This window comes from Lethenteron reissneri, chromosome 29, assembly GCF_015708825.2.
Source record: "Lethenteron reissneri isolate LAM-NWPU_2019-01 chromosome 29, ASM1570882v1, whole genome shotgun sequence".
NCBI classification, from domain to species: Eukaryota; Metazoa; Chordata; class Hyperoartia; order Petromyzontiformes; family Petromyzontidae; genus Lethenteron; species Lethenteron reissneri.
In genome coordinates this window covers 2,410,414-2,432,782 of record NC_083807.1, presented here as the reverse complement: position 1 = coordinate 2,432,782, position 22,369 = coordinate 2,410,414, and the positions used below count along the sequence as shown (strand labels likewise).

The 22,369-nt window shown below is 55.0% G+C and overlaps 1 protein-coding gene across 3 annotated transcripts in view; it reads right to left on the bottom strand.

Annotated features, from left to right (window-relative positions):
• The window catches only part of LOC133349121 (collagen alpha-1(XIV) chain-like), a 96,490-nt gene that overhangs the window by 31,597 nt on the left and 42,524 nt on the right, over window positions 1-22,369 (bottom strand). For 2 of the 3 annotated variants that reach the window (XM_061562325.1, XM_061562323.1), the window contains exons 19-34: window positions 21,651-21,802; window positions 15,049-15,181; window positions 13,853-13,995; window positions 12,369-12,498; window positions 11,569-11,708; window positions 10,713-10,845; window positions 10,530-10,577; window positions 9,827-9,969; window positions 7,702-7,831; window positions 6,485-6,613; window positions 5,797-5,946; window positions 5,480-5,596; window positions 4,191-4,340; window positions 3,600-3,674; window positions 1,039-1,178; window positions 341-464 (exon numbers count right to left, since the gene is read on the bottom strand). In XM_061562325.1, coding sequence (XP_061418309.1) covers window positions 341-464; window positions 1,039-1,178; window positions 3,600-3,674; window positions 4,191-4,340; window positions 5,480-5,596; window positions 5,797-5,946; window positions 6,485-6,613; window positions 7,702-7,831; window positions 9,827-9,969; window positions 10,530-10,577; window positions 10,713-10,845; window positions 11,569-11,708; window positions 12,369-12,498; window positions 13,853-13,995; window positions 15,049-15,181; window positions 21,651-21,802 — 2,037 coding nt within the window. The remainder of the gene's footprint in view (window positions 1-340; window positions 465-1,038; window positions 1,179-3,599; window positions 3,675-4,190; window positions 4,341-5,479; window positions 5,597-5,796; window positions 5,947-6,484; window positions 6,614-7,701; window positions 7,832-9,826; window positions 9,970-10,529; window positions 10,578-10,712; window positions 10,846-11,568; window positions 11,709-12,368; window positions 12,499-13,852; window positions 13,996-15,048; window positions 15,182-21,650; window positions 21,803-22,369) is intronic. The other variant, XM_061562326.1, reaches the window with a different exon arrangement.

The following is a 22,369-nucleotide window of genomic DNA, read 5'->3' as shown; positions in this document are numbered from 1 at the left end:
GACTGAAAATGTTGCAATAATGTTGATGTTTAAAATGATGTTTAGGGAAGGCTTTACGTGCATGCGAAAAACACTTTAGACAATTAGATAAACTGTGTATGAGGAATATTTTATTATCACAATGATCAAAGACATCTCTGTCATCAGAATTCAACACAGAAAGTCATCTTAAGACTGGTGCAATGCATTTCAAATATCAGGAAAATTCCATATCGCGGCCAAAATTGAAGTTGAGTTTTTTTCAGATTTATTCAAATTCAGGGAAAACTATTACACTGTGCACCTACCCAAGCCCTGCCCCCCCCCCTCCACCCGTGCCCCCCCCCCCCCCCAGACTGACCGGTCTTGGTATTGCCCCCCAGGTACCGCACGGAACTGAGAGCCCCCAGCACCTCCTTGCGGTTCTCGTACTCGTTGAGGTCGAACTCTGTGCGCGGGTTGTCGCTGTAGACCACCAGGGCCACCTGCACACGGAGGGGGGGGGGCGGGGAGGGGTAGGGGGGGCAGGGGGAGGGGGCCGGGGAGGGGAAGAAACGTCGCCATTGGCACGCGCGCACAGCGACACCCGCGTGCGTTTTTCCGCGAGCAATGCGGCCGCCCTGCAAGTGGCTTTGCTCAGCGGCCGCTGCTAGTGGGAAGGTCTCTACGAGAGCTCGAGAGCACTTGCAGAGGGTCTTTTGATCTCCTCTTCCACGCTGGCCAGACGCATTCAAAGGCTGCGGCTGCACCGACGGTTTGCCCCACCACACCGGGACCGGCCAATCGAGGTAGGGAAGATGACGAAGATCTTAGAGCCTGGACTTGGATGAGAGGTCATCGTAGTGGGGGCGGGCGGCCACGGCATGGACGGAGTTCCACGCAAAGCAGTCAAGCTACTGCATCGCCCTGCTCAAACGGGCATGTGGCGCTGATCGTAGCTACTGGACGGTTCCAGAGCCAGTGGTGGAAATTCCACATTTCTATGGCTTGGATGAGTCTTTCTCGAGAGAGAGAGAGAGAAGGAGAAGGCAATCGCCGTTGACGTCGTCATTGCTTCACCTGCGAGGCGCTGGGGCCGACCCTCTCGAAGGACGACACGATGCCGTGCACAAACGAGATCAGCTTCTGGAAATTCTCCTCGCCGATGCTCCAGGAGCTGTCCACCAGGAAGACGAGGTCGGCCTTGGCCGAGGTGCACACTGTGGAGGGGTCGGAACCGCGCGCAAGCGCACGCACGGGCACCGCCTTAGTTGACAAAACAATCGGCTTCACAGGAACGTGTTAAGATGCTCAAACAGCAAGTAGACACCGATCGCAAGGCATCGGGTCTGCATTAACCGTGCACGCCTGCAGGCGGAAACGTGCACACGAAACGTGCTTTGAGAATAATAATGATGATAATGTTCGCATTTTCTTTGCAGCTGATTGGCCAACACCAGAGCTACAGCTTCCTTTGCGGCGCTGTCTCACCACTGGCGTTAGACCAGAGACCAATGCCTGAAAGGTGAACAGCACAGAGGCAATGGAAATATCAGAGCATTGGCAGCTCGGCTTGCAGAGGTTCGTGTTTCAAGTCCAGCAGCTGCCCTGATTATTATTATTTATCGCTTACTGGACTGTTATTGTACATTGCTCTGCTGGTTTCAATGTTTTTTACTGTTTTTATTACTATTCATTAGTCATGTTGATAAAATGTTATTGCTTGTGTTCCACGCAGCCCCTGTAAACCCAAACTTCCCATGTAACGTCGCCATTCCCGTCGTGTCAGCCATGCCATACAGTTCCTGTAAACCCTACCTTGTAAATGTAATTGCTTGCGTTCTACGCAGGCCCCTGTAACCCCCCCCCCCCCCCCCGCCCGATTCAACGTGCCGGCTGCCACTGGCAGAGAGCTCAATGAGGCCTGACCTGCAATAAACGAACCGACTCACCACTTCGGGTCTAATGACCGCCGTGGTAACACCACGCGCCGTCCGGACCAAATGCAGACGTTAAAGATCTCGTGACATCATTCTCAAGAGCAGGCCACCGTGTTGCCAGCGTCAGGGTCCATGTTTTCCAAATTCCATTGGGATTGCACACAAAGATCCCCCATGAACCCTTAACAGGCTGTTGGGGCAAGCGCTGTTAGCGAGCACCTATGAAGGCCAGAACGGCACACGAGGAGGTGGGTGGCCAACACCACACCTAGCCGCCTTTGTCTCCCCAGTGGCGATGTTTACACGCCGCACCGGATACTCATTTGAGGCCGAATCGACCTAGAGGAGGCCCAGAACCGGTTCAGATAATCGCCACGATGTTGGCCGTGAGCGGGAATCGAACTCGGGTCGCCAGGTTCGTACCGCAGTACGCGAACCGCTACACTACCGCACACAACAGCGATCATCGTCCCCTTACTTGGAGGACTAATGCCCCCCACGGGACGCTATTGCAAATGAGACTCCATCCTGGTCTCTTGAAATCCTCTGCTGGTTAAACAAAATTAACGTGAAACTTGGTTTTAAACTCAAGCAAATACACAAATGACAAAGGCGACAGCACGGGCTGGAGAGACAAGTGCCGTTTGCGAGCACCTTTTGATTCTCCTCAATATCCGTTCTCGCTAGGACGCAATGTTCTGAGAAATGTTTTGGAATATTGATTTCCCTTCTCCAATATTTGTATCCCCGTTTCTATAACAAAATTATTGCTCTTTATATGCGAGTTCATGTCCATGCATTTTCAAACTAATTTGCGACCGCTTTTAACATACAAAGTTAGCCTGCCGTCTGACACATGAATGAAATCACTCAACTTCAGCTCCGAAATTTCCGAGTACAAAAATTCAATAATTTAGCGGGTTGGGGGATTTTTCTAATTATCAATGATTTATTTTTATAATTAAGGATGTACCCAACTACCCTTGTGCCAAAATGTCAGCTTTTGCCTGCCCTTCCACAACTTTCATCGGCATTCGTGATCTTCCGCACGAAGCGGACACATCAGACTCCGCCGTCAACACATCGATCTACACTGCGTGCTCCGCGAGCCAGCCATTTTTAAAAAAACTTTTTTTTCCCAACGTCCGCGAGAGCCGTCAAGCGCTAAGGCACGAGCGTGCGCAGTCACGCTCGCGCGACGCTACCGCCGCACGCACATAAATCCTGAGCGCGATGCCCAACTGACAAGGAGTTAATTGCTCGCCCGCCGCGACCGGCCGGCCGGTCGATACGCCACCGCGGGGTGGGGCAAAAAGGGTTCACAGGCGGCGGGGATTATGAATGGCCCGTTCGCTGGGGGGCCTCAACGGAGAAACAACGCCGCGCTTGCTCGTTAACAACGCGGCAGGCGGACGCGAGGCGGGGCAATGAGGGAAAGCGAAACTCGCTCTAAACACTGCGCCACCACTCCCTACACACATCACACACAGATCCTCCCCTCCACCCACTACCCCCCCCCCGTGTAACCTACACATCGGCTCCTCTGGCCACCCACCCCGTGCGCCACGTCACTTATGCCAAAACGCATGTTAAGGCTATACGGGGGGAATCTTTGTCTTTGTGTGGATAAGATGTTTCCAGGACGAGTGGCCCCAATCCCCCGTGGGAACGGGGGGGGGGGGGTGGTGGTGTGCGGCAGACCTTGGCGTATTGGAGGAGGCGTCGGCGCTGAGGTGGGGATCGCCTGAGGGTAGAACGGCATCCCGACGCCCGGATCTGAAACGGGAAAAACAAGCGCTCCTCCGCTTAATATTTTCAAAAGCTTCCACTTACTCCATCAGTCTGATCCAGAGGTCGCAACCGGGTACCCGATACCCATACCCTACCCGATACCCGGCTACCCATACCCGGCCGGGTACGGGTACCCGTTTGCGACCCAGGTGCGGCCGGGTACGGGTAGGCCGTGAGTCACTGGTGAGTCACCGTTTGTCACTCATTTCCCAACGTCTTGTCTCTTCTCACAATTCAAGTTCCTAGAATCAACCCACCCACGCCTGCAACATGGCTTCATCCCAGAGGTCGCAATCGGGTACCCGTCCCCGTACCCTACCCGATACCCGGCCGGGTACGGGTAGCCGGGTATCGGGTAGGGTATGGGTACCCGTTTGCGACCCTGGTGCGGCCGGGTACGGGTACGGGTAAGGAATCGAAACCCGTTTGCGACCTCTGGTCTGATCTCTCACTTGGGATGTGGAGGGGGGGGGGGGGTAGGGGGTAGGGCGAGGCGGTTACCGATGGACTGCAGCACGGAGGCGGGGGGGCCCTCCATGTCGCGGTAGCGCGCGTACACCTTGGCGCGGTACTGCACGCCGGGGAGCAGGTTGTCCAGGCAGTGCGTGGTGACGCCGCGGCCCAGCTTGAAGTCCTGCATCGGCTGCTCCCCTGCACGGCCGGCGGGGGCAGCAATCGACACCGACAAGACGCACGTTGACGTGGCCGTGGCGAGGCATTCGGGGTGGTAGTCAGGGGCAGCAGGGCAGCGGGGTGGCTGCCCTTGGCGCCACTCCCAATCGAGGTGCTGCCCCAAAGTGTACCCGGACTGTTGGCCGGTGGCTCACGTTTTTCGTGGGGCCGTGCCGGTACCAAAACAGTGGTGGTGGGGGGGGGGGGTGTGATGGGGGGGAGGTGGCAGGGGTGGTGGTGGGTGAAGGGGGGGAGGTGGCAGGGGTGGTGGTGGGTGAAAGGGGGGGAGGTGGCAGGGGTGGTGGTGGGGGGTGTAGGGGGGGAGGTGGCAGGGGTGGTGGTGGGGGGTGAGGGGGGGGGGAGGTGGCAGGGGTGGTGAGGAAGAGTGGAGGGGGGAGGTGGCAGGGGTGGTGGTGGGGGGTGAAGGGGGGGAGGTGGCAGGGGTGGTGAGGAAGAGTGGAGGGGGGAGGTGGCAGGGGTGGTGGTGGGGGGTGAAGGGGAGGAGGTGGCAGGGGTGGCGCATTGCCCCCGGCGGGTGAATTGTCCGTCTCCGGCTGTGCAACTAGAGGGCTCCTCGTGATGCTTCCTCACGCCGTGCCGCGTGGCGGCGCATTGGTTGGTCACACGGCGTCACAAAGAGTCAGACTCAGACCCCCCCCCCCTCAGATATGACGTCACAAAGCTCTGCCCCCCCCCCCAAAAAACCATATTTCCATTTGATAATAAAACATGCTTCAAATCGCTTTAAACTATTGTCATTGTAGTGTGTATTACAATGATGTTGTAGGAGAAAACATGTATTAAAAAGTCTATTTAATTAATTAGAACGTGTTGTCTATATTTATTTAAAGTTGCGCATTTTGATGTGATGTCACCTTTCTCAAATCCCCTCCCCCTCGTCACACATCGTCACAAATGTCTGACCCCCCCCCCTAGGTGGGTGACGTCATTCATGGACGGCCCCTAAGTTGACACTGACGTCACAACGGCACCTGTGCCGGGCTACGTGCACGAGCGCAGGTGAACACGCAGCTGCTTGCGAGCGCGTTCGTTCGTGCGTGCGTGTGTGCAGGGAGTGGCCGTGTGCGGTGGCGAGCGCGCTGGCAGCTGCCTCGCACCTCTCAGGGACTCCAGCGTCACCCTGTAGCTGGTGGCGTCGCGATGGGGGTTCCACTGCACGCAGAAGCTGTTCGCCTCCACGCTGGACGCGTACAGGTCGTCGATGCCCAGGTACACTGACAGTCACGCGCGCGCACAACGTGAGCGACGGACCGCCGGGCAGGCGAGAGCGAGCGTGCGTCCTCGTGCGCGCTTGTGTGCCTGCATGTAAAGTGTCCGTGTTCACGGGCGCATCCATGCACGTGAACGTGCGCACGCTTGTCCGTATGTTCATGCGTGCGTGCGAGCGTACGTGCGACGCACGCGGCCCACTCACGCGTGCGTCCGCGGCCCTGCAGCGGCTGGCTCGCCCCGCCGGGGTAGGTGGCGTAGATGCGCACGAGGTACTCGGTGCCGCTCGCCAGGTTCTGCATCACCACCGCGTTCACGCCGTCGCCCACCACCGTCTCGTACGCCTGGCCACCCTCTGCACGGGCGCAGGACGAGCGAGCGAGCGAACAAGTCTGACCATTCGTTATCGCGCGCCCTTACGGATCCACTCATTTAACCTTGAGAACTGTTTTTTGTGTTTAGTTGGTCGTCCTTTCCCCCGCACCCCCGATTAGCACGGTTGGCTACGTGCGGTACGACAAGAAGCTCAACGTACATCGTGGATGCCGTCGTAAAACTGGCACGGCCCTCGAAGGCGGATCCCGAACATCTGCTGCCACTGGTAACTGAGTCTGGGTCTTTGGGCCGGAGACCCCAAAACAGCAGCAGCAGAAGATCGCCTCTCCTAGGTCGACTCAGCCTCAATTGAGTACCTGATGTGCTGCGTCAACATCGGCAACTGGGGACACCCACACTCTCGTGTACCGTTCTGGCCTTCACAGGTGCTCGTGAACAGCACTTGCCCGTACGGTCTGTTAAAGGCTATAACGGGGGGGGGATTTTTGTCTTTGGTATATCACGCACGTGAATGCGCGTGCGTGCGTGCGTGCGTGCCGGTATGTGGCGTGACCCACCGACGGGCTGGTAGACGATGCGGTAGCCCATGGGAGGCGTCGTAGGTGGGTCCCACGTGATGCGAAAGCGGTTGTACCACTCGTCCACCACTCGGAAATTGTTGGGCGGCGCGTGCCCGGCTGCAACACATGTGGTGCGCGCACACACACGGACACACAGACACGAGCGCATACACACGTGTGCGCACGCACGCGCGTTCGCCACTGAGCGACGGTGGCTTCTGTGCCAGGCTAGGTGCACTCCGAGGCCACGAACCCAGTTGCTATGGGTTGACTGACTGAGACGACTGATAGATGCATGCACGGACAAAAACAAAGGCCCTCCAGTATAGCCTTAACAGACTGTTGGGGCAAGTGCTGTTAGCGAGTAGTGCCTATGAAGGCTGGCACGGCACACGAGAGGGTGGGTAGCCAACACAATGCCCGGCTTCCTTACTGATTTTTGCGCACTGAAGGTACTCATTTGAGACTGAGCCGACCTAGGAGAGGCCCAGGACCGGTTCAAATTATTCATCACTCTTATTGGCCGTGAACGTGAATCGAACTCGAGTGACCGGGTTCGTAGCACAGCACAATAACCACCATGCCACTGCTCTCCATGCACACACACACACAAAGATCCCCCATATAGCCATAATAGACTGTTGGGGCAGGTGCTGTTAGCAAGCACCTATGAAGGCCAGGACGGTGGGTGGACAACACCATTCCCGGCCGCCTTTGTCTCTCCAGTGTCGATGTTTGAACACCACACCAGGGACTCATTTGAGGCCGAGTTGACCTAGGGGAGGTCCAGGGCCGGATCAGATAATGGCCATGAGCGGAAATCGAACCTGGGTCGCCAGGTTCATAGCGCAGCATAGCGCTAACCGCTACACTACCGCTCCCCACACATATGCACACACGTACACACACACGCACACACACGCACACACGTACACACACACGCACACACGTACACACACGCGCACACACACACACACACATGCGCACACACACACACACATGCGCACACACACACACACGCACACACACGTACACACACACACACGCGCGCACACACACACACGCGCACACACACGTACACACGCGCACACACACGCACACACACACACACACACGCGCACACACACACACGCGCACACACACGCACACACACACACGCACACACACACACACGTACACACACGCGCCGACGGACTGCGCCGCTCGTCACTGACTGGTGCGGCCGATGCCGGCGATGCTGGCGCCGTCGCCGTCGCTGTAGAGCGCCGTCACCGTCACCTTGTAGGACGTGCTGGGCGCCAGCGGCTGCAGGACCACCGAGTTGGAGCGAGCCGGCACCAGCACCTACAAAACACAAAGATTCCCCATGTAGCCTTCAAAGACCGTTGGGGCAAGCGCTGTCAGCAAGCACCTACGGAGGCCGGTACGGCGCACGACAAATTCCGGTACGGACGGTGCCTCGCCCAGCAGCTTTTTGTTTCCCCAGTACTGATGTTTACACGCAGCACGAGGTACCCATTTAAGGATGAGTTGACCTAGGGGAGGCCCAGGAGCGGTTCAGGCCCACGTCACCAATGACAGGAATGGAACTGCAAGAGCTATGGGATCTGGCAGAAAGAAGGAAGTGATGGTGAGGTGCCGCGACATTGGCGGAAATACCACAACGACCTCTTGACCCTGGCCGCGCGTTAATTCATTGCGAAATTACGTCGACATTTGTTACATTTACCATTCGTCTCCACGTGTGAACACTCATAAATCGCCTCGAAGCATCTTAATGCGTGCGAGAGACGCGATCTGCAGGAGCGACGGCGACGCTGTATATGGAACTCAACGCTCGCGGGTTCATTTTCGTCTCGTCGTCAAAACAAAGAACACGATCGTGAATCCGCCGTGACCTCCCTTCGGAGCAGACGGAAAGCGGCGGAGGCAGGACCTGCTTCAACAAGCCGATTCCATTTTACAACACGGCCCCTTCAATGCAACGGGAACTTGGAAGGGGGTTCTCGCGTGAGAAAGATTTTTACTTCGCACGCGCACAGTTTCTAAAAAAATGGACAAACGTTCGCTGAGCCAGAACTTCTCTGCCACGCTCGGGCGAGCGTATTTCTGTCCTCTGACGCACTTTCGCTCACGTTGAGAATTTTAACACGCGGCAGAGTATTCCTCCGTCGATACGGAGCGTGAAGAAAACCCACCGCCCCCCCGCACTCCCCCACTCCCACCCACCTGCCATCACCCCTCCCCACCCCACCATTTCTCATCTGAATGTTGAGAAATGACGGCTCTCGTTCTTTATTCCGCGGGGCGATTCCCCGCTAACGATTTGCGTGGGAGGACAAATGTCAGCGGAGTGGAGATCAAAAAATCCTTTGGGCCCCGGAGCCCTGGCAAGTGGGACAGCAGCCCTCGTCATGACCTCATAACAGCAGCAGCAATCCCAACGACGATGACGACGATGATGGATAATTACTCATGGCGACGGTGATGATGAATGTTGCAGTTGACCAACACTTAGAACAAATACTATCGCCCATTGAGTTTCCAGGACTACTTTGTTGCTGCTTCATTCATATGGGGAAAACCGAGGCTCCGGACTCAACGGGAGGGTGCCGCATTGCGACGTTTGGCCAAATCCACTCATGAATCTTGCTCTTTCATTAAAAAAAGGTGCCAAAAGCAAATCGGGCTGTACGAGTGGGGAAATATCATGGCAGGAAAAACATAATCGCTCGCCAGCACTCAGAGGAGCCATGATCTACCCACTGCTGGATGATGGACCCCCCCCCCCCGCCACCCCTACGTGTAATCATGTCGGTCGTGGAGGCTGTTTGACCATACTTCGCCACGATGTGTTTGTTAAGGGGATTAGCCAGGACCGCTTTCAGATATCGCACGCCTCTGATGTCTGCCGTGGCCGGTTGCCCCCTGGTTGATCTCAGGTAAACAAGGTGAGAGTGTAGTGTGCTAAGCACTGCAGTAGCAGCAGTGTCACGCAGTTTAAGGTCCCGAGATTTAAAGGTGGCTGGAGTGGTGGCACAGTGGTTAGCGCGCTGCGTTGTGAACCCGGAGACCTGGGGACGCCTTCGTCAACCGGCACTGACCAGGGTGGTGAAGGATGGTTAAAAAACGACCGACATGGCGTGGAAATGCATTCATGAAGCAAGAGAAGGATAATGCCTGGTCATTCTGGAACTACGTTTGAACGTTTAAACAAAGGGAAATATCATCATCATAATTATCACTGCTGGCGAGAGACAGTGGCGGCTGCTGGTGATGTCGATGATGACATCACCAGGCGGGCGGGCGAGCGAGCGAGATTGCCGGTGGAGCGCTCACCATCTCCTCGCGCTGCGTGCGCCGCGTGGGCTCGTACGTGACGCGGTAGGAGGTGACGGGGCCCTCCGCCGGCTCCCACGTCACCTCAATGCTCATCGTCGTCTCGTCCGAGAACACCATGTTCCGGGGCCCCTGGGGCCCACCTGCCCACGGGGGGGGGGGGGGGGGGGGTGAGGGGGGGGGGAGGATTGGGGGAAGGGGTGGGTGTCGGTGGAGATCCAGCCAGGGTCACTCTTGTGACAATCAAGGACACCCTGCCCTGCTCTCTACAGTCCTCCTGTGTGACCTTGATCATTTCCCTTAACACCCCCCACCCAGCACATCACAGAAATGTGGAATTTCCACAACTGGCTTATCGGAACGAGTCTGATAATGCATTGCTATATTACCAAATCTCAGCCACTCTTTCCTTCAAGCCCACATCCACCTTGCTGTTCCCAGACAGTCTCCCATCAGAGAGCTAGCCAGGCTTAAAAATCATGCTGAGCATCCGAGATCCCAGGCGATAATGAGCCTTCAGAGCGAATCGGCTGCAGGGAACGAGTGGCAAAAAACCACCCGAGATGATATTCACCCCCCAAGCAAATCCCGCACGAACAGTTGAGGCTTTGACCATCTCCATTTGGGACTGGAGCGTGCCATCTGATTACGATGACGGGGGGAGGGAGGGTGGGGCAGGGGGGGTGGCGAGGGTTCTTCTTACCTGGAACGCGAGGAGCGGACGTGTATGTGAGCACAGACGACTTGTCTCCTGCGAGGGACAAACGCGACAACACGGTTGGTCAACAATTCCCGCCCACCAAGTTTTCTGTTTCTCCGTCTTTCTGCGACGACGAAAGGTGGGGAATGCGGACGGGGGGGGGGGGGGGGGGGGCGGTCTCGTTACCGGTGGTGACGCGCCCCGACAGGGGACTGCTTTCTGCCTCGTCGGCGTGCACCGCCGCCACGGTGACCTCGTACGGCGTCTGGGGCAGCAGCTTCTCCAGCAGCACCGACGTCTGGTCCCCACCCAGCACCAGCTGACCGTGAAAAAAGACAAAAATCATTACCCACACCCCGCCGTCTTCTTGGTTCTTTCGGTAAAGTCACGTAAGAAAGGATCAAGAAGATGAATCCCTGAAGTCACGAAAGCTTTAAATCGAAATTTAGCGACGAGTGCTGTGAGCGAGCGGTGCCTGTCACGGCTGGCACGGCGGTCGGTACCCCACTCCCCAGCCGCCGGTGTCTTCCCAGCGGCGGTGCTTACTCATCGCACCGGGTACTTATTTGAGGCCGAGTCGACCTAGGGGAGGCGATCTTCTTCATCTGCTGCTATTTCCCACGTGCCAACCTTGTGTGAGTCGACCGAAGGGAGGCGCCCAGGACCGGTTCAGATAATCGTCACTGGCGTCGTCGTCCGCGAGCAAAAATCGAACTCGTGTCACTGGGTTCATGGTGTGGCACGCGAAAAGCTACACTACCGCTCCCTCGATCGCAGCTGCCGCCGCACGCACTCACATCATCATCATCAGCAGCAGCCCCAGCCCTGATCTATCCGCTGCTGGACAAAGGCTTCCCCAAGCGGGTTGCGCAACTGTCGCAGCCCGATGTTTCGCTCCGCGAGCCGGGGGCACGTCGGGCGCCGCGTCCCAAGTCTGTTGGGGTCGTGTGGCGTTTCGTGGCGAAGGATTTGGGGGGGTGGCGGGCAGGGAGGATAAATTCTCTAATTGTTTTGTTTTGTCCGTGACCCCGGCACCACTCACCTCCTGGGTGCGGTCCGAGGGCGACGCGGTGAAGCGAACGCGGTACATGGTGACGTCGGGCGCCGCCGCGTCCCAGGAGACGCGAACGCTCTTCTCTCCCACGTCGGAGAAGCGCAGGGACTGCGGAGTCGGGTTCTTCACTGGCGGAGGCAACGGGGTACGGGGAGTGGAGAGCGTTAGTGGGGGGAGCGGGGAGCGTGGAGCGGGGAGCAGGGAGCGAGGAGCGGGGAATGGAGAGCGAGGAGCAGAGGTGGCGGGGAGGTTGGTGGCAGGAGGCACGGACGGACGCGTGGATGGGTGGGTAGGCTTGACGTGTGGAAAAACAAGGCGCAAGAGGAGAAGATGGTGGATGGGCAGATGGATGCATGGATGGGTGGACGGATTTATGGACGCACATGAATGCACAGGGTGAAGGAGACGTCGAGATAGGGACGGAGAGATAAAGTGTGGGAGATGACGACAGGAGGACATAGTGGACGGGACAAGGTGAAAGGGGAAAGAGAGGCAGTGCACGCCAAGACAATGGTTGTGGATATGAACAGAGTTGTGCAGCTTCTTTTCCAGGGCCACCCGGCCAGCGGACAGTTGCTTAATTCAAGATGAAATACCGGCTGCAATGCTGCACAAAGTGAGCAGCACAAAGATAGACGGAGGCTGATAAGGAAAGTGGTGGTGGTAGCGGCGTTGGTGGTGATGGCGGTGGTGGTAGTGGCGGTAGTGGTGGAAGTGGCGGCGGTAGTGGCGGCATTGGTGGTGGTGGTGGCATTGGTGGTGGCGGTGGCAGGGCCGTTGTGGCGTACGTGTCGTGCCGCGGCCGCTCAGCGGCTCCGACTGGCCGTCCTCGGACACGGAGAAGACGGTGACGAGGTAGGCGGTGTTCGACTTGAGCCCCTTGAGCACGGCCGACGTCACATTGGCCCGGATGTCCTCCTGCGCCACAACGTAACGCATGGTGTACACCATGCCAACGGCGCTCCGCGAATTTCCCGACCCACACGGTCGGACCTCGCAGGCCGCCCTGGTTACCGTTGAAGATCCCGTGAGCCATCACATTGCTGGTGGTCCAAATTTGCCAAGTTGACAGGGCTTCACCCACGGATACCTACAGCAGCGATCGTCGCCTCTGATAAGCGGGAGGGCTTAGCGTTTAGCGCCCGCCCGCAGGCCAGGTGGCTGGGTCACCTCGGGCCCCACAGGAGACACCTGAGGTGGTGGTCGTGGTGGTATCGCTTTGGCGGTGCCAATGTCTTAATATGGCCAAAGACAGTGAATCGTGAGATAACCGTGTAAAATACAAAACTACAATTGTTATTTAACCAGGTAAGTCCCACTGAGCTATATAGCTCTTTTGCAGAAGCGACCTCGCCACAAATGATAGCTCAATGAAGTGGCTTATCACCGTGTGGAATTTTTTTAGCAGCCAAATACTCCAAACGCATGTTTCTCAATGTGGAGCGATAAACTGGAAGAAGCGAAGACAAATCCACACGACCACAGGGAGACAGAGACACGCAAACTCTAAATATACAGCGGGGGTCAAGGTCGCATTCAAACCCACGACCTCCTGTAAACCAGGCGGGGTAATTATCAAGTAAATAATTAATTCGGATTAGCCGTATTAACAACATCTTACAATTTATGTTGGTGATAGCTGCTACTGCATTGGCAGTGGTGCACAAGCACAGCCAACAACAACAACAACAACTCAACACGCTCGTCAAAAACAAAGGTGAAATTCCCGGCAAAGGTGACATTCTTCATAGCACATAAATGTACGAGTCTGCCTACACGTGCTACGAAGGAGGGCCATTGCCCGAAACGTCCTATTAAGGCCCCACACACACAGTGTCATTGACCAACATAGTGAGTTTTTCTTCAGTGTATATACAAATCGCTACCGCTAAAGTTGTTTAGCAACTAATTCTAGATTTGAAGCTTTCGTGACTGCAAAGATTCATATGCTTAGGTTTTTTCGGTAAAGTCACGTAAGTAAAATTTTTTAATTAATAAAAGTAAAATAAAAATAAAATAAAAATCACGACGTTTCGGAGGCAACACAAGCTTCCGTCTGCAGCACGATAGCTGTATACAGCTATCAATGAAGTGACGGCTTCACCTGAAGATGGAAGCTTGTGTTTTATTTTTATTTTACTTTTATTAATTTTAATTTCTTACCTACGTGACTTTACCGAAAAAACCTAAGAATATTGTTTAGCAACGTCGAGCGGTACTGACTGCGGCGCATCGAACCGCCCCGCGGCGAGAAGCCGGATGCGGCCGGTACCTCAATGGCGCCAGTGCCGTCCTCCCGCTCGTACAGCATGCGGTACTTCTTGACGCGGGTCGACGGCGCGTCCCAGGCCACGCGCATGCTGTTGTGCGTCACCTCCGAGATCCGCACGCCCCCGACCGGAGAGTGCAGCGGCACTGTGGCGACACGGCATCACCACCCGCTCACGCTGTGCCGCTGTGCCACCGGCCCCGACTGACCGCGGTGAACCCGTTTGGAATGCCGGCCCGAGCAAAGGCACCGGCTGCGCGAGGGTGGGCTATTTAAGAAGAGTTTGGAAGTTAGTTATTTATCAAGTTCACTGTGTGGCCACCGGTCAAGAAATCTTACCATTTAAACAGATTTTTTTAACTATTTTTATTTTACCAGGCAAGGTCCCACTGAGCTATAGAGCTTTTTTTCACAATCGACCTGGCTATCAGAAATAATAGCTCAACGAAGTGGCTTATCGCATGGAAATTTATAGCAGCCAAATACTTTCAATGCACGTCGATTCTAAATGGAGGGAAAAACCGGGAGGACCCTGAAGGAAAATCCACACAACCACGGGGAGAGAGACATGCAAACTCCAAGTATACAACAGGCATCGTGGTTCAGGATCAAACCCACGACCTCCTGCACACCAGGCGAGGTAGTTAACATCTCGCCCAGGGAGATCGGATAGAACCGGCTGCCTCTGGACTGCGAGTGCAGTCTGCTGACCGTTACGTGATGGCAGCATCCTCTACGGGCGTAATAATAATGATTATGATGCATGTAATCTTCTCATTATAATTATGATTATGAAATCAGTGTTGCTGGTCTGTCCCGGGCTGTTCGGTATATGTGCTGCGTGCGGTCCGAGTGGCGTGTGACGTGTGTGATGCGGTGTGGTGCGTGTTTTGTGTGTGGTGTATATAGTATGTGCAGTGCGGTGCGTGTGTGTTGTGGAGCGTGTGGGTGTGTGTAGTATATGCAGTGTGTGCTGTCCGTGTGGTGTGTGCGATGTGTGTGGTGTGTGCAGTATGTGTGTCGTGCGGTATGTGTGTCGTGCAGTTTGTGTGGTGTGTGCGGTGTGTGCGGTGCGTGCGTGGTGTGTGTGTGGTTTGTGCGGTGTGTGCGGTGTGTGCGTGGTGTGTGTGTGGTTTGTGCGGTGTGTGTGGTGTGTGCGGTGCGTGCGTTGCGTGTCGTGCGGTGCGATCTCTACGCACGAGTGGTCTCCTGCACGGTGAGCGGCTCGCCGATCTCGTCGTCGTCGTACATGGCGTACAGCGTCACCACGTACTCCGTCGATGCCTCCAGCCCGTCCAGCAGGAAGTCCGTCACCTCCGGGCCCAGCTTCTCCTGCGTTGGGATGGCGAGAGGGGCAGGAGGACACAGCGACGGGGTGATGGGTAAGACCACCAGTCAGGTGAGAGCAGATTGGGAATAGAAATTCAGTTTTTCGACGTCGACCTGTGGGTCACGACAACAGCTGGCTTCGACGATGGCTCCGAGCACCCACGTAACACCGATTTTAAAATTATTTTATTGGTTTTTAAATCGTTGAATGGTTTGGCACCAACAAACATGTCTTCGATGCGTTTAAGATATGAACCAACAAGATCCCTCAGACGCTCTTGCTCCGCTCGTTAAGTCGTCCCAAGGGCCGGGACCAAAACTGACGGAGAAGACGACCTGCAGTGTCCATGCCCCTCGCCTGTCAAGCAGCCTGCCAGGGGATCTTAGGGCTTCGCAATCATTAAGCAGTGTTTAAGTTTAATCTAAAAACTAACTTTTTTAACGTGCTTTTACTTAAGATACTTACGTGTTACTTTTTGTATATGCCTTCACTAGCAATTCATTATAATGTAATTTAGCTTTGTATGGAAATTGCTTTTATTGTTCTTGCGATGTAGTCTGTTAATAATGTTTTCTTTTACCTGTACAGCACTTTGAATTGCATCTTTTACACGAAACAGTGCTATAGCAAGAAAGACGTTGATTGATTGATTGATTATGGCTCTGAATGAAGTCCCTCCTCAATTGCTGCACCAATCTCACCAATTTACCCCCCCCTCCTTAAATCCTCCTAGACCCCCCCCCCCCCCCACATCCAACATCTTCCTTCACTTCATCAGTCCAACGCGTTCTACGTCTACACCTCGAATTGCTCATCCATCATCAGCCACCATCTATCCGCTGCTGGATTAGGGCCTTCCCAAACCGCGGCCGCCATCATCTCACGGTCGGTCTTCGCAGGTGTCTACAGAGTCGACTGTAATCCATTATTCGTTCCATCTCCATACAACCGCACGCTTCGCCCGACGGAGGAATTCTGGATTTTTCCACCAGGGCCTCGGGGCCTGCCGACAAACACGAAGCGTACGGCACATCAACGTTTGATGGAATAACGGCGTTTCTGCGGTGTATCAGCGACCACTTTAACCAGGAGCGGGACCCGAACGTTTTATTAATTTCTGCGAAAGGGCGGCATTCACGATGACGGTCCTAACGACGACGGTGGCGATGGGCTCACGGTGAGTGATGGGGCGCCCGTTTAGCAGCGTCAATCACACAGCGCAGCGTCAATCACAGCGCAATAGAAGATGACAACGCAATGTTTTGAGGCGGGTGACCGAAAATGTTTCATTGGCGTCATCGGCCATGATGTATCTGCTGCTGAATGGATGTCTCTCACAAGCCGTCTCTCACGATCTTCCAATGCGCCCAATCCCTCTGCCTCCGGTGTGCGCAGCGGATCCTATCGCTCCATCCCCGCACAGCAGATCCAATCGCTCCATCTCCGCACGGTGGTTCCGCCAAAGCCTCTTTTTTTGGTTGCACGAATTCAACTGCTCCATTGATTTATCTGGTAATCCCATCTCCATCAGCCATCATCAGCCATCATCTATCCACAGATGGATGGAGGCCTCCCCACGTCACTGCCATCTCTCGAGGGCCCTGCTATGCCACAATCAATTGGGGTTCCGCGCATGAGCTCATCTCGTCGCTCCTTCTCCGCGGCGGGCGGGACCTGTAGGGAATCCTTTTCATTTCCCTTCATTAAAATTGACGGTGGAGATAATTGCTCGTGAATGAGCACGCGCTGAGCGCACGTTTCCCGCCGCCGAGAAGGAAACCCCCGTGAGACGCACACCGACACGCGAGCGAGTGGAGAAATGAGAGCACTGGGTTGAGAGAGAGTGTGCGCACACGTGGCATGTATGTATGTTGAACTTCTCTCGCACCGTACACAGCCAATCGCGGCCATCCACCCCACCTCGTGTGCTGTGCCGGCCTTCGTGGGTGCTGCTCACTAACAGCACTTTCACCAAGAGTCTGTTAAGGCTATAGTGGGGAACTTTGTCTTTGTAATTGTATATGCTGGCCACCCACCCCCACGTGTGCCGTGCCCATCTTCATAACTGCAGCTCGCTAACAGCACTTGCCCCTACAGCCTATTTAGGTGAGACGGAGGATATCTGTCTTGTGTCGTACTTGTATGTAAAGGGGAGCAATGGTAATGCGGTTATCTACCCAGCGACCCGAGTTCCATTCTCGCTCACGACAAAGTGCCGGTTATTTGAACCGTTCCCGGGCCTCCCCTAGGTCGACTCAGCCTCAAAATCTAGTATCTGGTGACTGTGCGTAATCATCGAGACTGTGGAGGACAAAGTTGGCCAGACGTGGTGTTTGGCCCCACGACCCCCACCGGTACGCAGTGCCGGCCTCTAGCAGCAGGGCGTTTGCTAACGGGCACGTGCCCCCAACAAGTGTGTTCGAGGCTGCGCGAGGGTGGGATCTTCGTCTCGGTGCGTGTAAGAGAGGCCACGACCCCCCGCAGTGCAGGCGGCTCGTCCCGCGGCAGGCTCCAGCGAGCGTAATTAGCAGCTGTGAAGCGAGGCCCTGCCTCCGAGTGGCAGCCAGAGGAGAGCTGCCGCATCCCAATGTCAAACGCAGATGCTTCGCTGGGCTTTGTCCCACTCTCTAAATTATTATTATTTTTTAAACATGTGCGTTTAATCCAGTTCTGGGAAAATGGAGCTTTGTTGTCTGTACACACACACACATCAGACGTCGAATGATATCACCCATATTGCCGTTAGCAGACCGTAGGAGAAAGTTGCTGTTAGCGAGCACCTATTAAGGCCGGCACCATGCGCGAGGGCGTGGATGGCCAGCGTCATGCCCGGCTGCCTTTGTCTTCCCAACGCAGGGCCTTCCTGAAAGGGTCCTACGACTCAAGTTTGTTTATGCTCCTCGCGTGGCGTTTGGGCAACAACAGAGAAGACACCAAAGCTGCCCGTTTTAGTGTGGGAATCCATCTGGTGGCACCAGGAGTCGCTTGGTGTGCGGTGTCCATACCACCTGTGCAAAAGGTTAAAGGGCAGTGGCGCCGGTTATGCTCCCTTCACGGGAATACGCGGCGACTATCCGCACAGCATCGGTGTGCAGTCAGCAGAGATCGAATCCATTCCAGTCGAGGGTTCAACTCGGTTGGATGCAGTGGTAACCATTGCGTCTCACAGCAAGAAGGGGCCTGGGTTCGATTCCCGACTCGGGTGTGAAGTTTGTACATTTCTCCCCCCGTTTTGCATAGAAAACCTCTGAGTTCTCCACTTTTCTCCCATTGCAAAAACAGAACATTACGTAATAACCGATGTTGGCCAAATAACTTACTCAATTGTGATTACACACGGGCACGTAGCAACATCGTTACCCTCCTGCAAAAAGCCTGGACAGGGCCCTCCGGTGAAGCTCTCCTGGGTAAACAAAGCGCAATAAGCGATGAACGGAGTGCACTTTCGTCACGTTCACAAAAGGCAGGGGCGACTCTCTCCGCCTGAACCAACCGTGACTGAAGCATCCGCGCGCCCACGCCGTGCGTCTGTCCGACACTATTGTGCGCAAGCCCGTCGTGTTTTCCTCTGTCCTAGTAAAGCTTCAAAACTCGCGTGATGGAACCACCCAGGAAGGAAGAGGGGGGGGGGGGTAGACGTGGCTGAGTGACCACGTTTCTTAAAAAAAATATTTCTATGTTAAAATATAATCTCCCGTTAATTGAATTGCGTGATTGCAGGCAGCAGGGGAATAGTGTGGGTCGGCACGCCAGCGAACGGGTCCACTGGGGCCTTCCAGGGATACGGCGCCATCGAGTTGAGTAGATTGACACAAAAAAAATAAGCAGTGGGCAATTTTACTTTATTGGGGGAATGTCCTTGCGTCGAAAGTAAAGCGCGGATTTCTTGCCCCTTGCGTCCAACTGTCGGATTATATTTCCTTCGCAAGAATACTCCCAGCTCTCGTAGAAAAAAAAAAGCACAATTATAAAAAAAAAATGCAATTTACAAAAAAAAAATCGTAGGAAAAAATAAATGCACAATAATTAAAAACAACCTCACCATCCACATCTCTCATTATCGTCCGCGATCAGTCGCACTGCTGGACGACGGCCTACGCCACCAGATGTCGCCATCGCTCACGCTTCTGGTGATTATCAGCGCAAACAGCTGATTTCAGCGCTCCATCTCCACGCTGCACGTGCCCCCCTCCTTGCACCGGGTTCTCATTTTGCGGAGACGTTCGTAAATCCTAACTTCATTGACAATCTGCTTTTGGTCGATTATATCGTAGATTGTATTGGCTGCTGTAAATGTCCAATTTGATGACGAGCCACCTATCATTTGTGGCCAGGTCGCTGCTGAAAAAGAGCTGCATAGCTCAGTGACAGCTGCCACACAGTGAACTTGACAATAACTAACTTCAAACCCCAGACTGCAAGTTTTACACAAGTCACAAAACTGCATAACACAGTACACAAAAAGCCCCATCAGCATTTCCTGAAGAAGTGCATTGTGGTCCGTTCGTCTTCAGGCAAACTGACAGCAGCTGCAGTGACGCAGTGGATAGACAAACCGTGGACCGGTTTCGTCCTTAATAGGACTCATCGGCACAGTATCGTCACCATTGGTCACTGCCGCAAAAGTCTTGCCTCTGGCCACCATGTATAGGACATGTGGGGTGCAGAATCTTGGAGCAGCGCCGAGCCCTCGGAACCCCCCCCCCCCCCCCCCGGCCAGAACCTGCTGGCGGCGTTGCCGAACACAAAGTTCACCGTCGTGCAGAAATGTTATCTCCCTCGCCCGGTAGGACTGAGAAATCAAAAACCCGTCCGGGTTTGGCCTAATACCAACTAAACTCGACGGTTTCATCAACAGCACTACCTACGAAGGGCAAACTTTTCCCAGGCTCCGCTTTCCACGAGAGAAGCCGAAAGATAACGTCGCCGCTCACGCACCCTGACAGGAGACTTGCCAAACCAGAGATAGTTGATTTTATTTTTTTAAGTTCCATTCATTTTCATTACTGCCAGAAAAAAAAATTGTTCGTCTACGTTCTTTATTTTGTGATTTTTCATCGGTGCCGTTGCGAATCGACGATCCGAGCGTGGCCACACGAGAACTCGCCACATGTGTGGCCCCCGTCCGGGCCACAGTGCCAACAATGGCCGCTGTAATGAGACGCAGACGGCTCGCACGGTCTCCTGGGTCCCCCCCCCCACTCCACCACCCCCCCCCACACACACAACGCTCGCTTCGTAATTCCCTCAGCAGGGCCTCGCGGAGTCTCGAGGCCATCTCATTGGGAGGGTCCTGCTACATTGGGGATGATGTTTGGCCAATCCCATTGGTGACGACTTGGCTTTGCGTTGGCAGGAAACCGGAGAAACCGGACAAGAAGCCACCACAAGTAGGACGGAGGTGGGGGGGGGGGGGGTAATGCTCCAAGTTCAGCACAGACACGATTCAAGAGTCCATTGTACTGCCATCCCTTTGTCAACTTGTGAAAAAGCATCGCGCAGTCGCCAGGCTTCTATCGTGCTCATTGGGCACCATCTCATAAGATCGAGTGAAGAGAGGATGATTTAGCGGGAGGCACGATGCCCGGGCGTCCTGGTATTGCACAACGAGTTGGCACACAGCGGTGGTGGCGGCCGCGGAGCCTCGCTCGTGATTTGTGTCCGTGCTTCAGGCCCCTGGGGCCCCCCGACCCCTACCCCTCTACCCCACATGGTGAGAGCAGTGCCGTGCACAGCGCTCAACGCTAATCCGCTCCATCTCCCTGGCGCCTCCGTCTACGTGCTGTGGACAAGGGCCACTGCCCCTGAAACGTCACCCATCGTTACATATTTCTTTCCTTTTGAATTGAAAACTAAAACAAACTCATCAACCCTCATCAACAACACGGCCTAATGAAATAATAATAATAATGAAGTAAATAATGGGATCAGTTTTTGTGACGTTTTACGCAACGGCCCTTCTTCGTAGCACAGAGAGCAGTGTTCGTCATTGCAAGGCCCGCGTGCCACTAGCGGCCCCTGGTGGGCTTCAGTGCGGCCCCCGGCAGTACAACAAAAGGTGAAAACGCCCATTGCGGGCGGTGTGGCGGTCCTCTCACTGATGATGTCTTACATTTTGACTTAAAACTACAGGAATTCATATGCTATGGTTCTTCCAGTAAAGTCACGTAGGTAGAAAATAAATAAATAATAATAATAAAATTATAATAATGAAAATAAAGTTTATAAAAAATAATACAAATATCACGACGTTTCGATCGCAACACAAGCGGTCATCACCTCCCCCCCCCTCTAAATAATGTGCGAAGAACACCGACATAGAACGGAGAGGAATCTTTAGTCTTCGGATGCTGCGATGCCCTCCCAGAATGACAGAGAGAGAGAGAAAGAGAGAGCGCGCGAGCGGGCAGACGGGGAAGACGAAAAATCCGGCCTTTTATCCGGGCAGACGCGAGTGACAGACGGACGCACCTCCTTGTCGCCGTCCTCGTCCTCGCCGCTGCCGACGGGGGCGTAGGTGAGCGTGTAGCCCGTGGCGCCCTCGGCCTCCTCCCACTGCACGCGCATGCTGCTCGCCGTCACGTCGTGCACACGCAGCTCGGGAATGGATGAGCCCAGGGACGCTGCCACACGCACGTGGGAGGTGGGGCACAGGGGAAGGGGGGAACAAACACAGGTCAGAGATACTCAACTAAACTCTTACTGAACTCAACAATATATTTATTTTAGCAGGTAAGACCCGCTGAGCTAATGTATAGCTCTTTTTCAGTAGCGACCTGGATATCACAACGAAGTGGCTCATCACCGTGTGGACATTTGCAGCGGCTAAATAACTCTCGACGCACGTTGTTGATTCTAAATGTGGAGGGGAAAAAGCGGAGGACCCGGAGGAAAAAATCCACGTGACGGCTAGGACAATGCGCATGGCTTCAGGGTCAGGATCGAACCCACGACCTCCTGCATACCAGGCGAGGCAGTTAACATTTCCGAGCCACCGTGGCGCCCTGGGACAGGACACGTCGCTAGGAGACGGAGCCACGGGGGTCAGCTCCCGCGCCGGGGGCGAGAGACGCACGGAAGCAACGGCCTTGCTCCAGCAGCGGATAGACACTGACTCATGGCGAGGATGCACAGCACGGGCTCTGCAGTCGGTGAAGGGAGATGCCGAGCCTTCGCTGGAGATACAAATC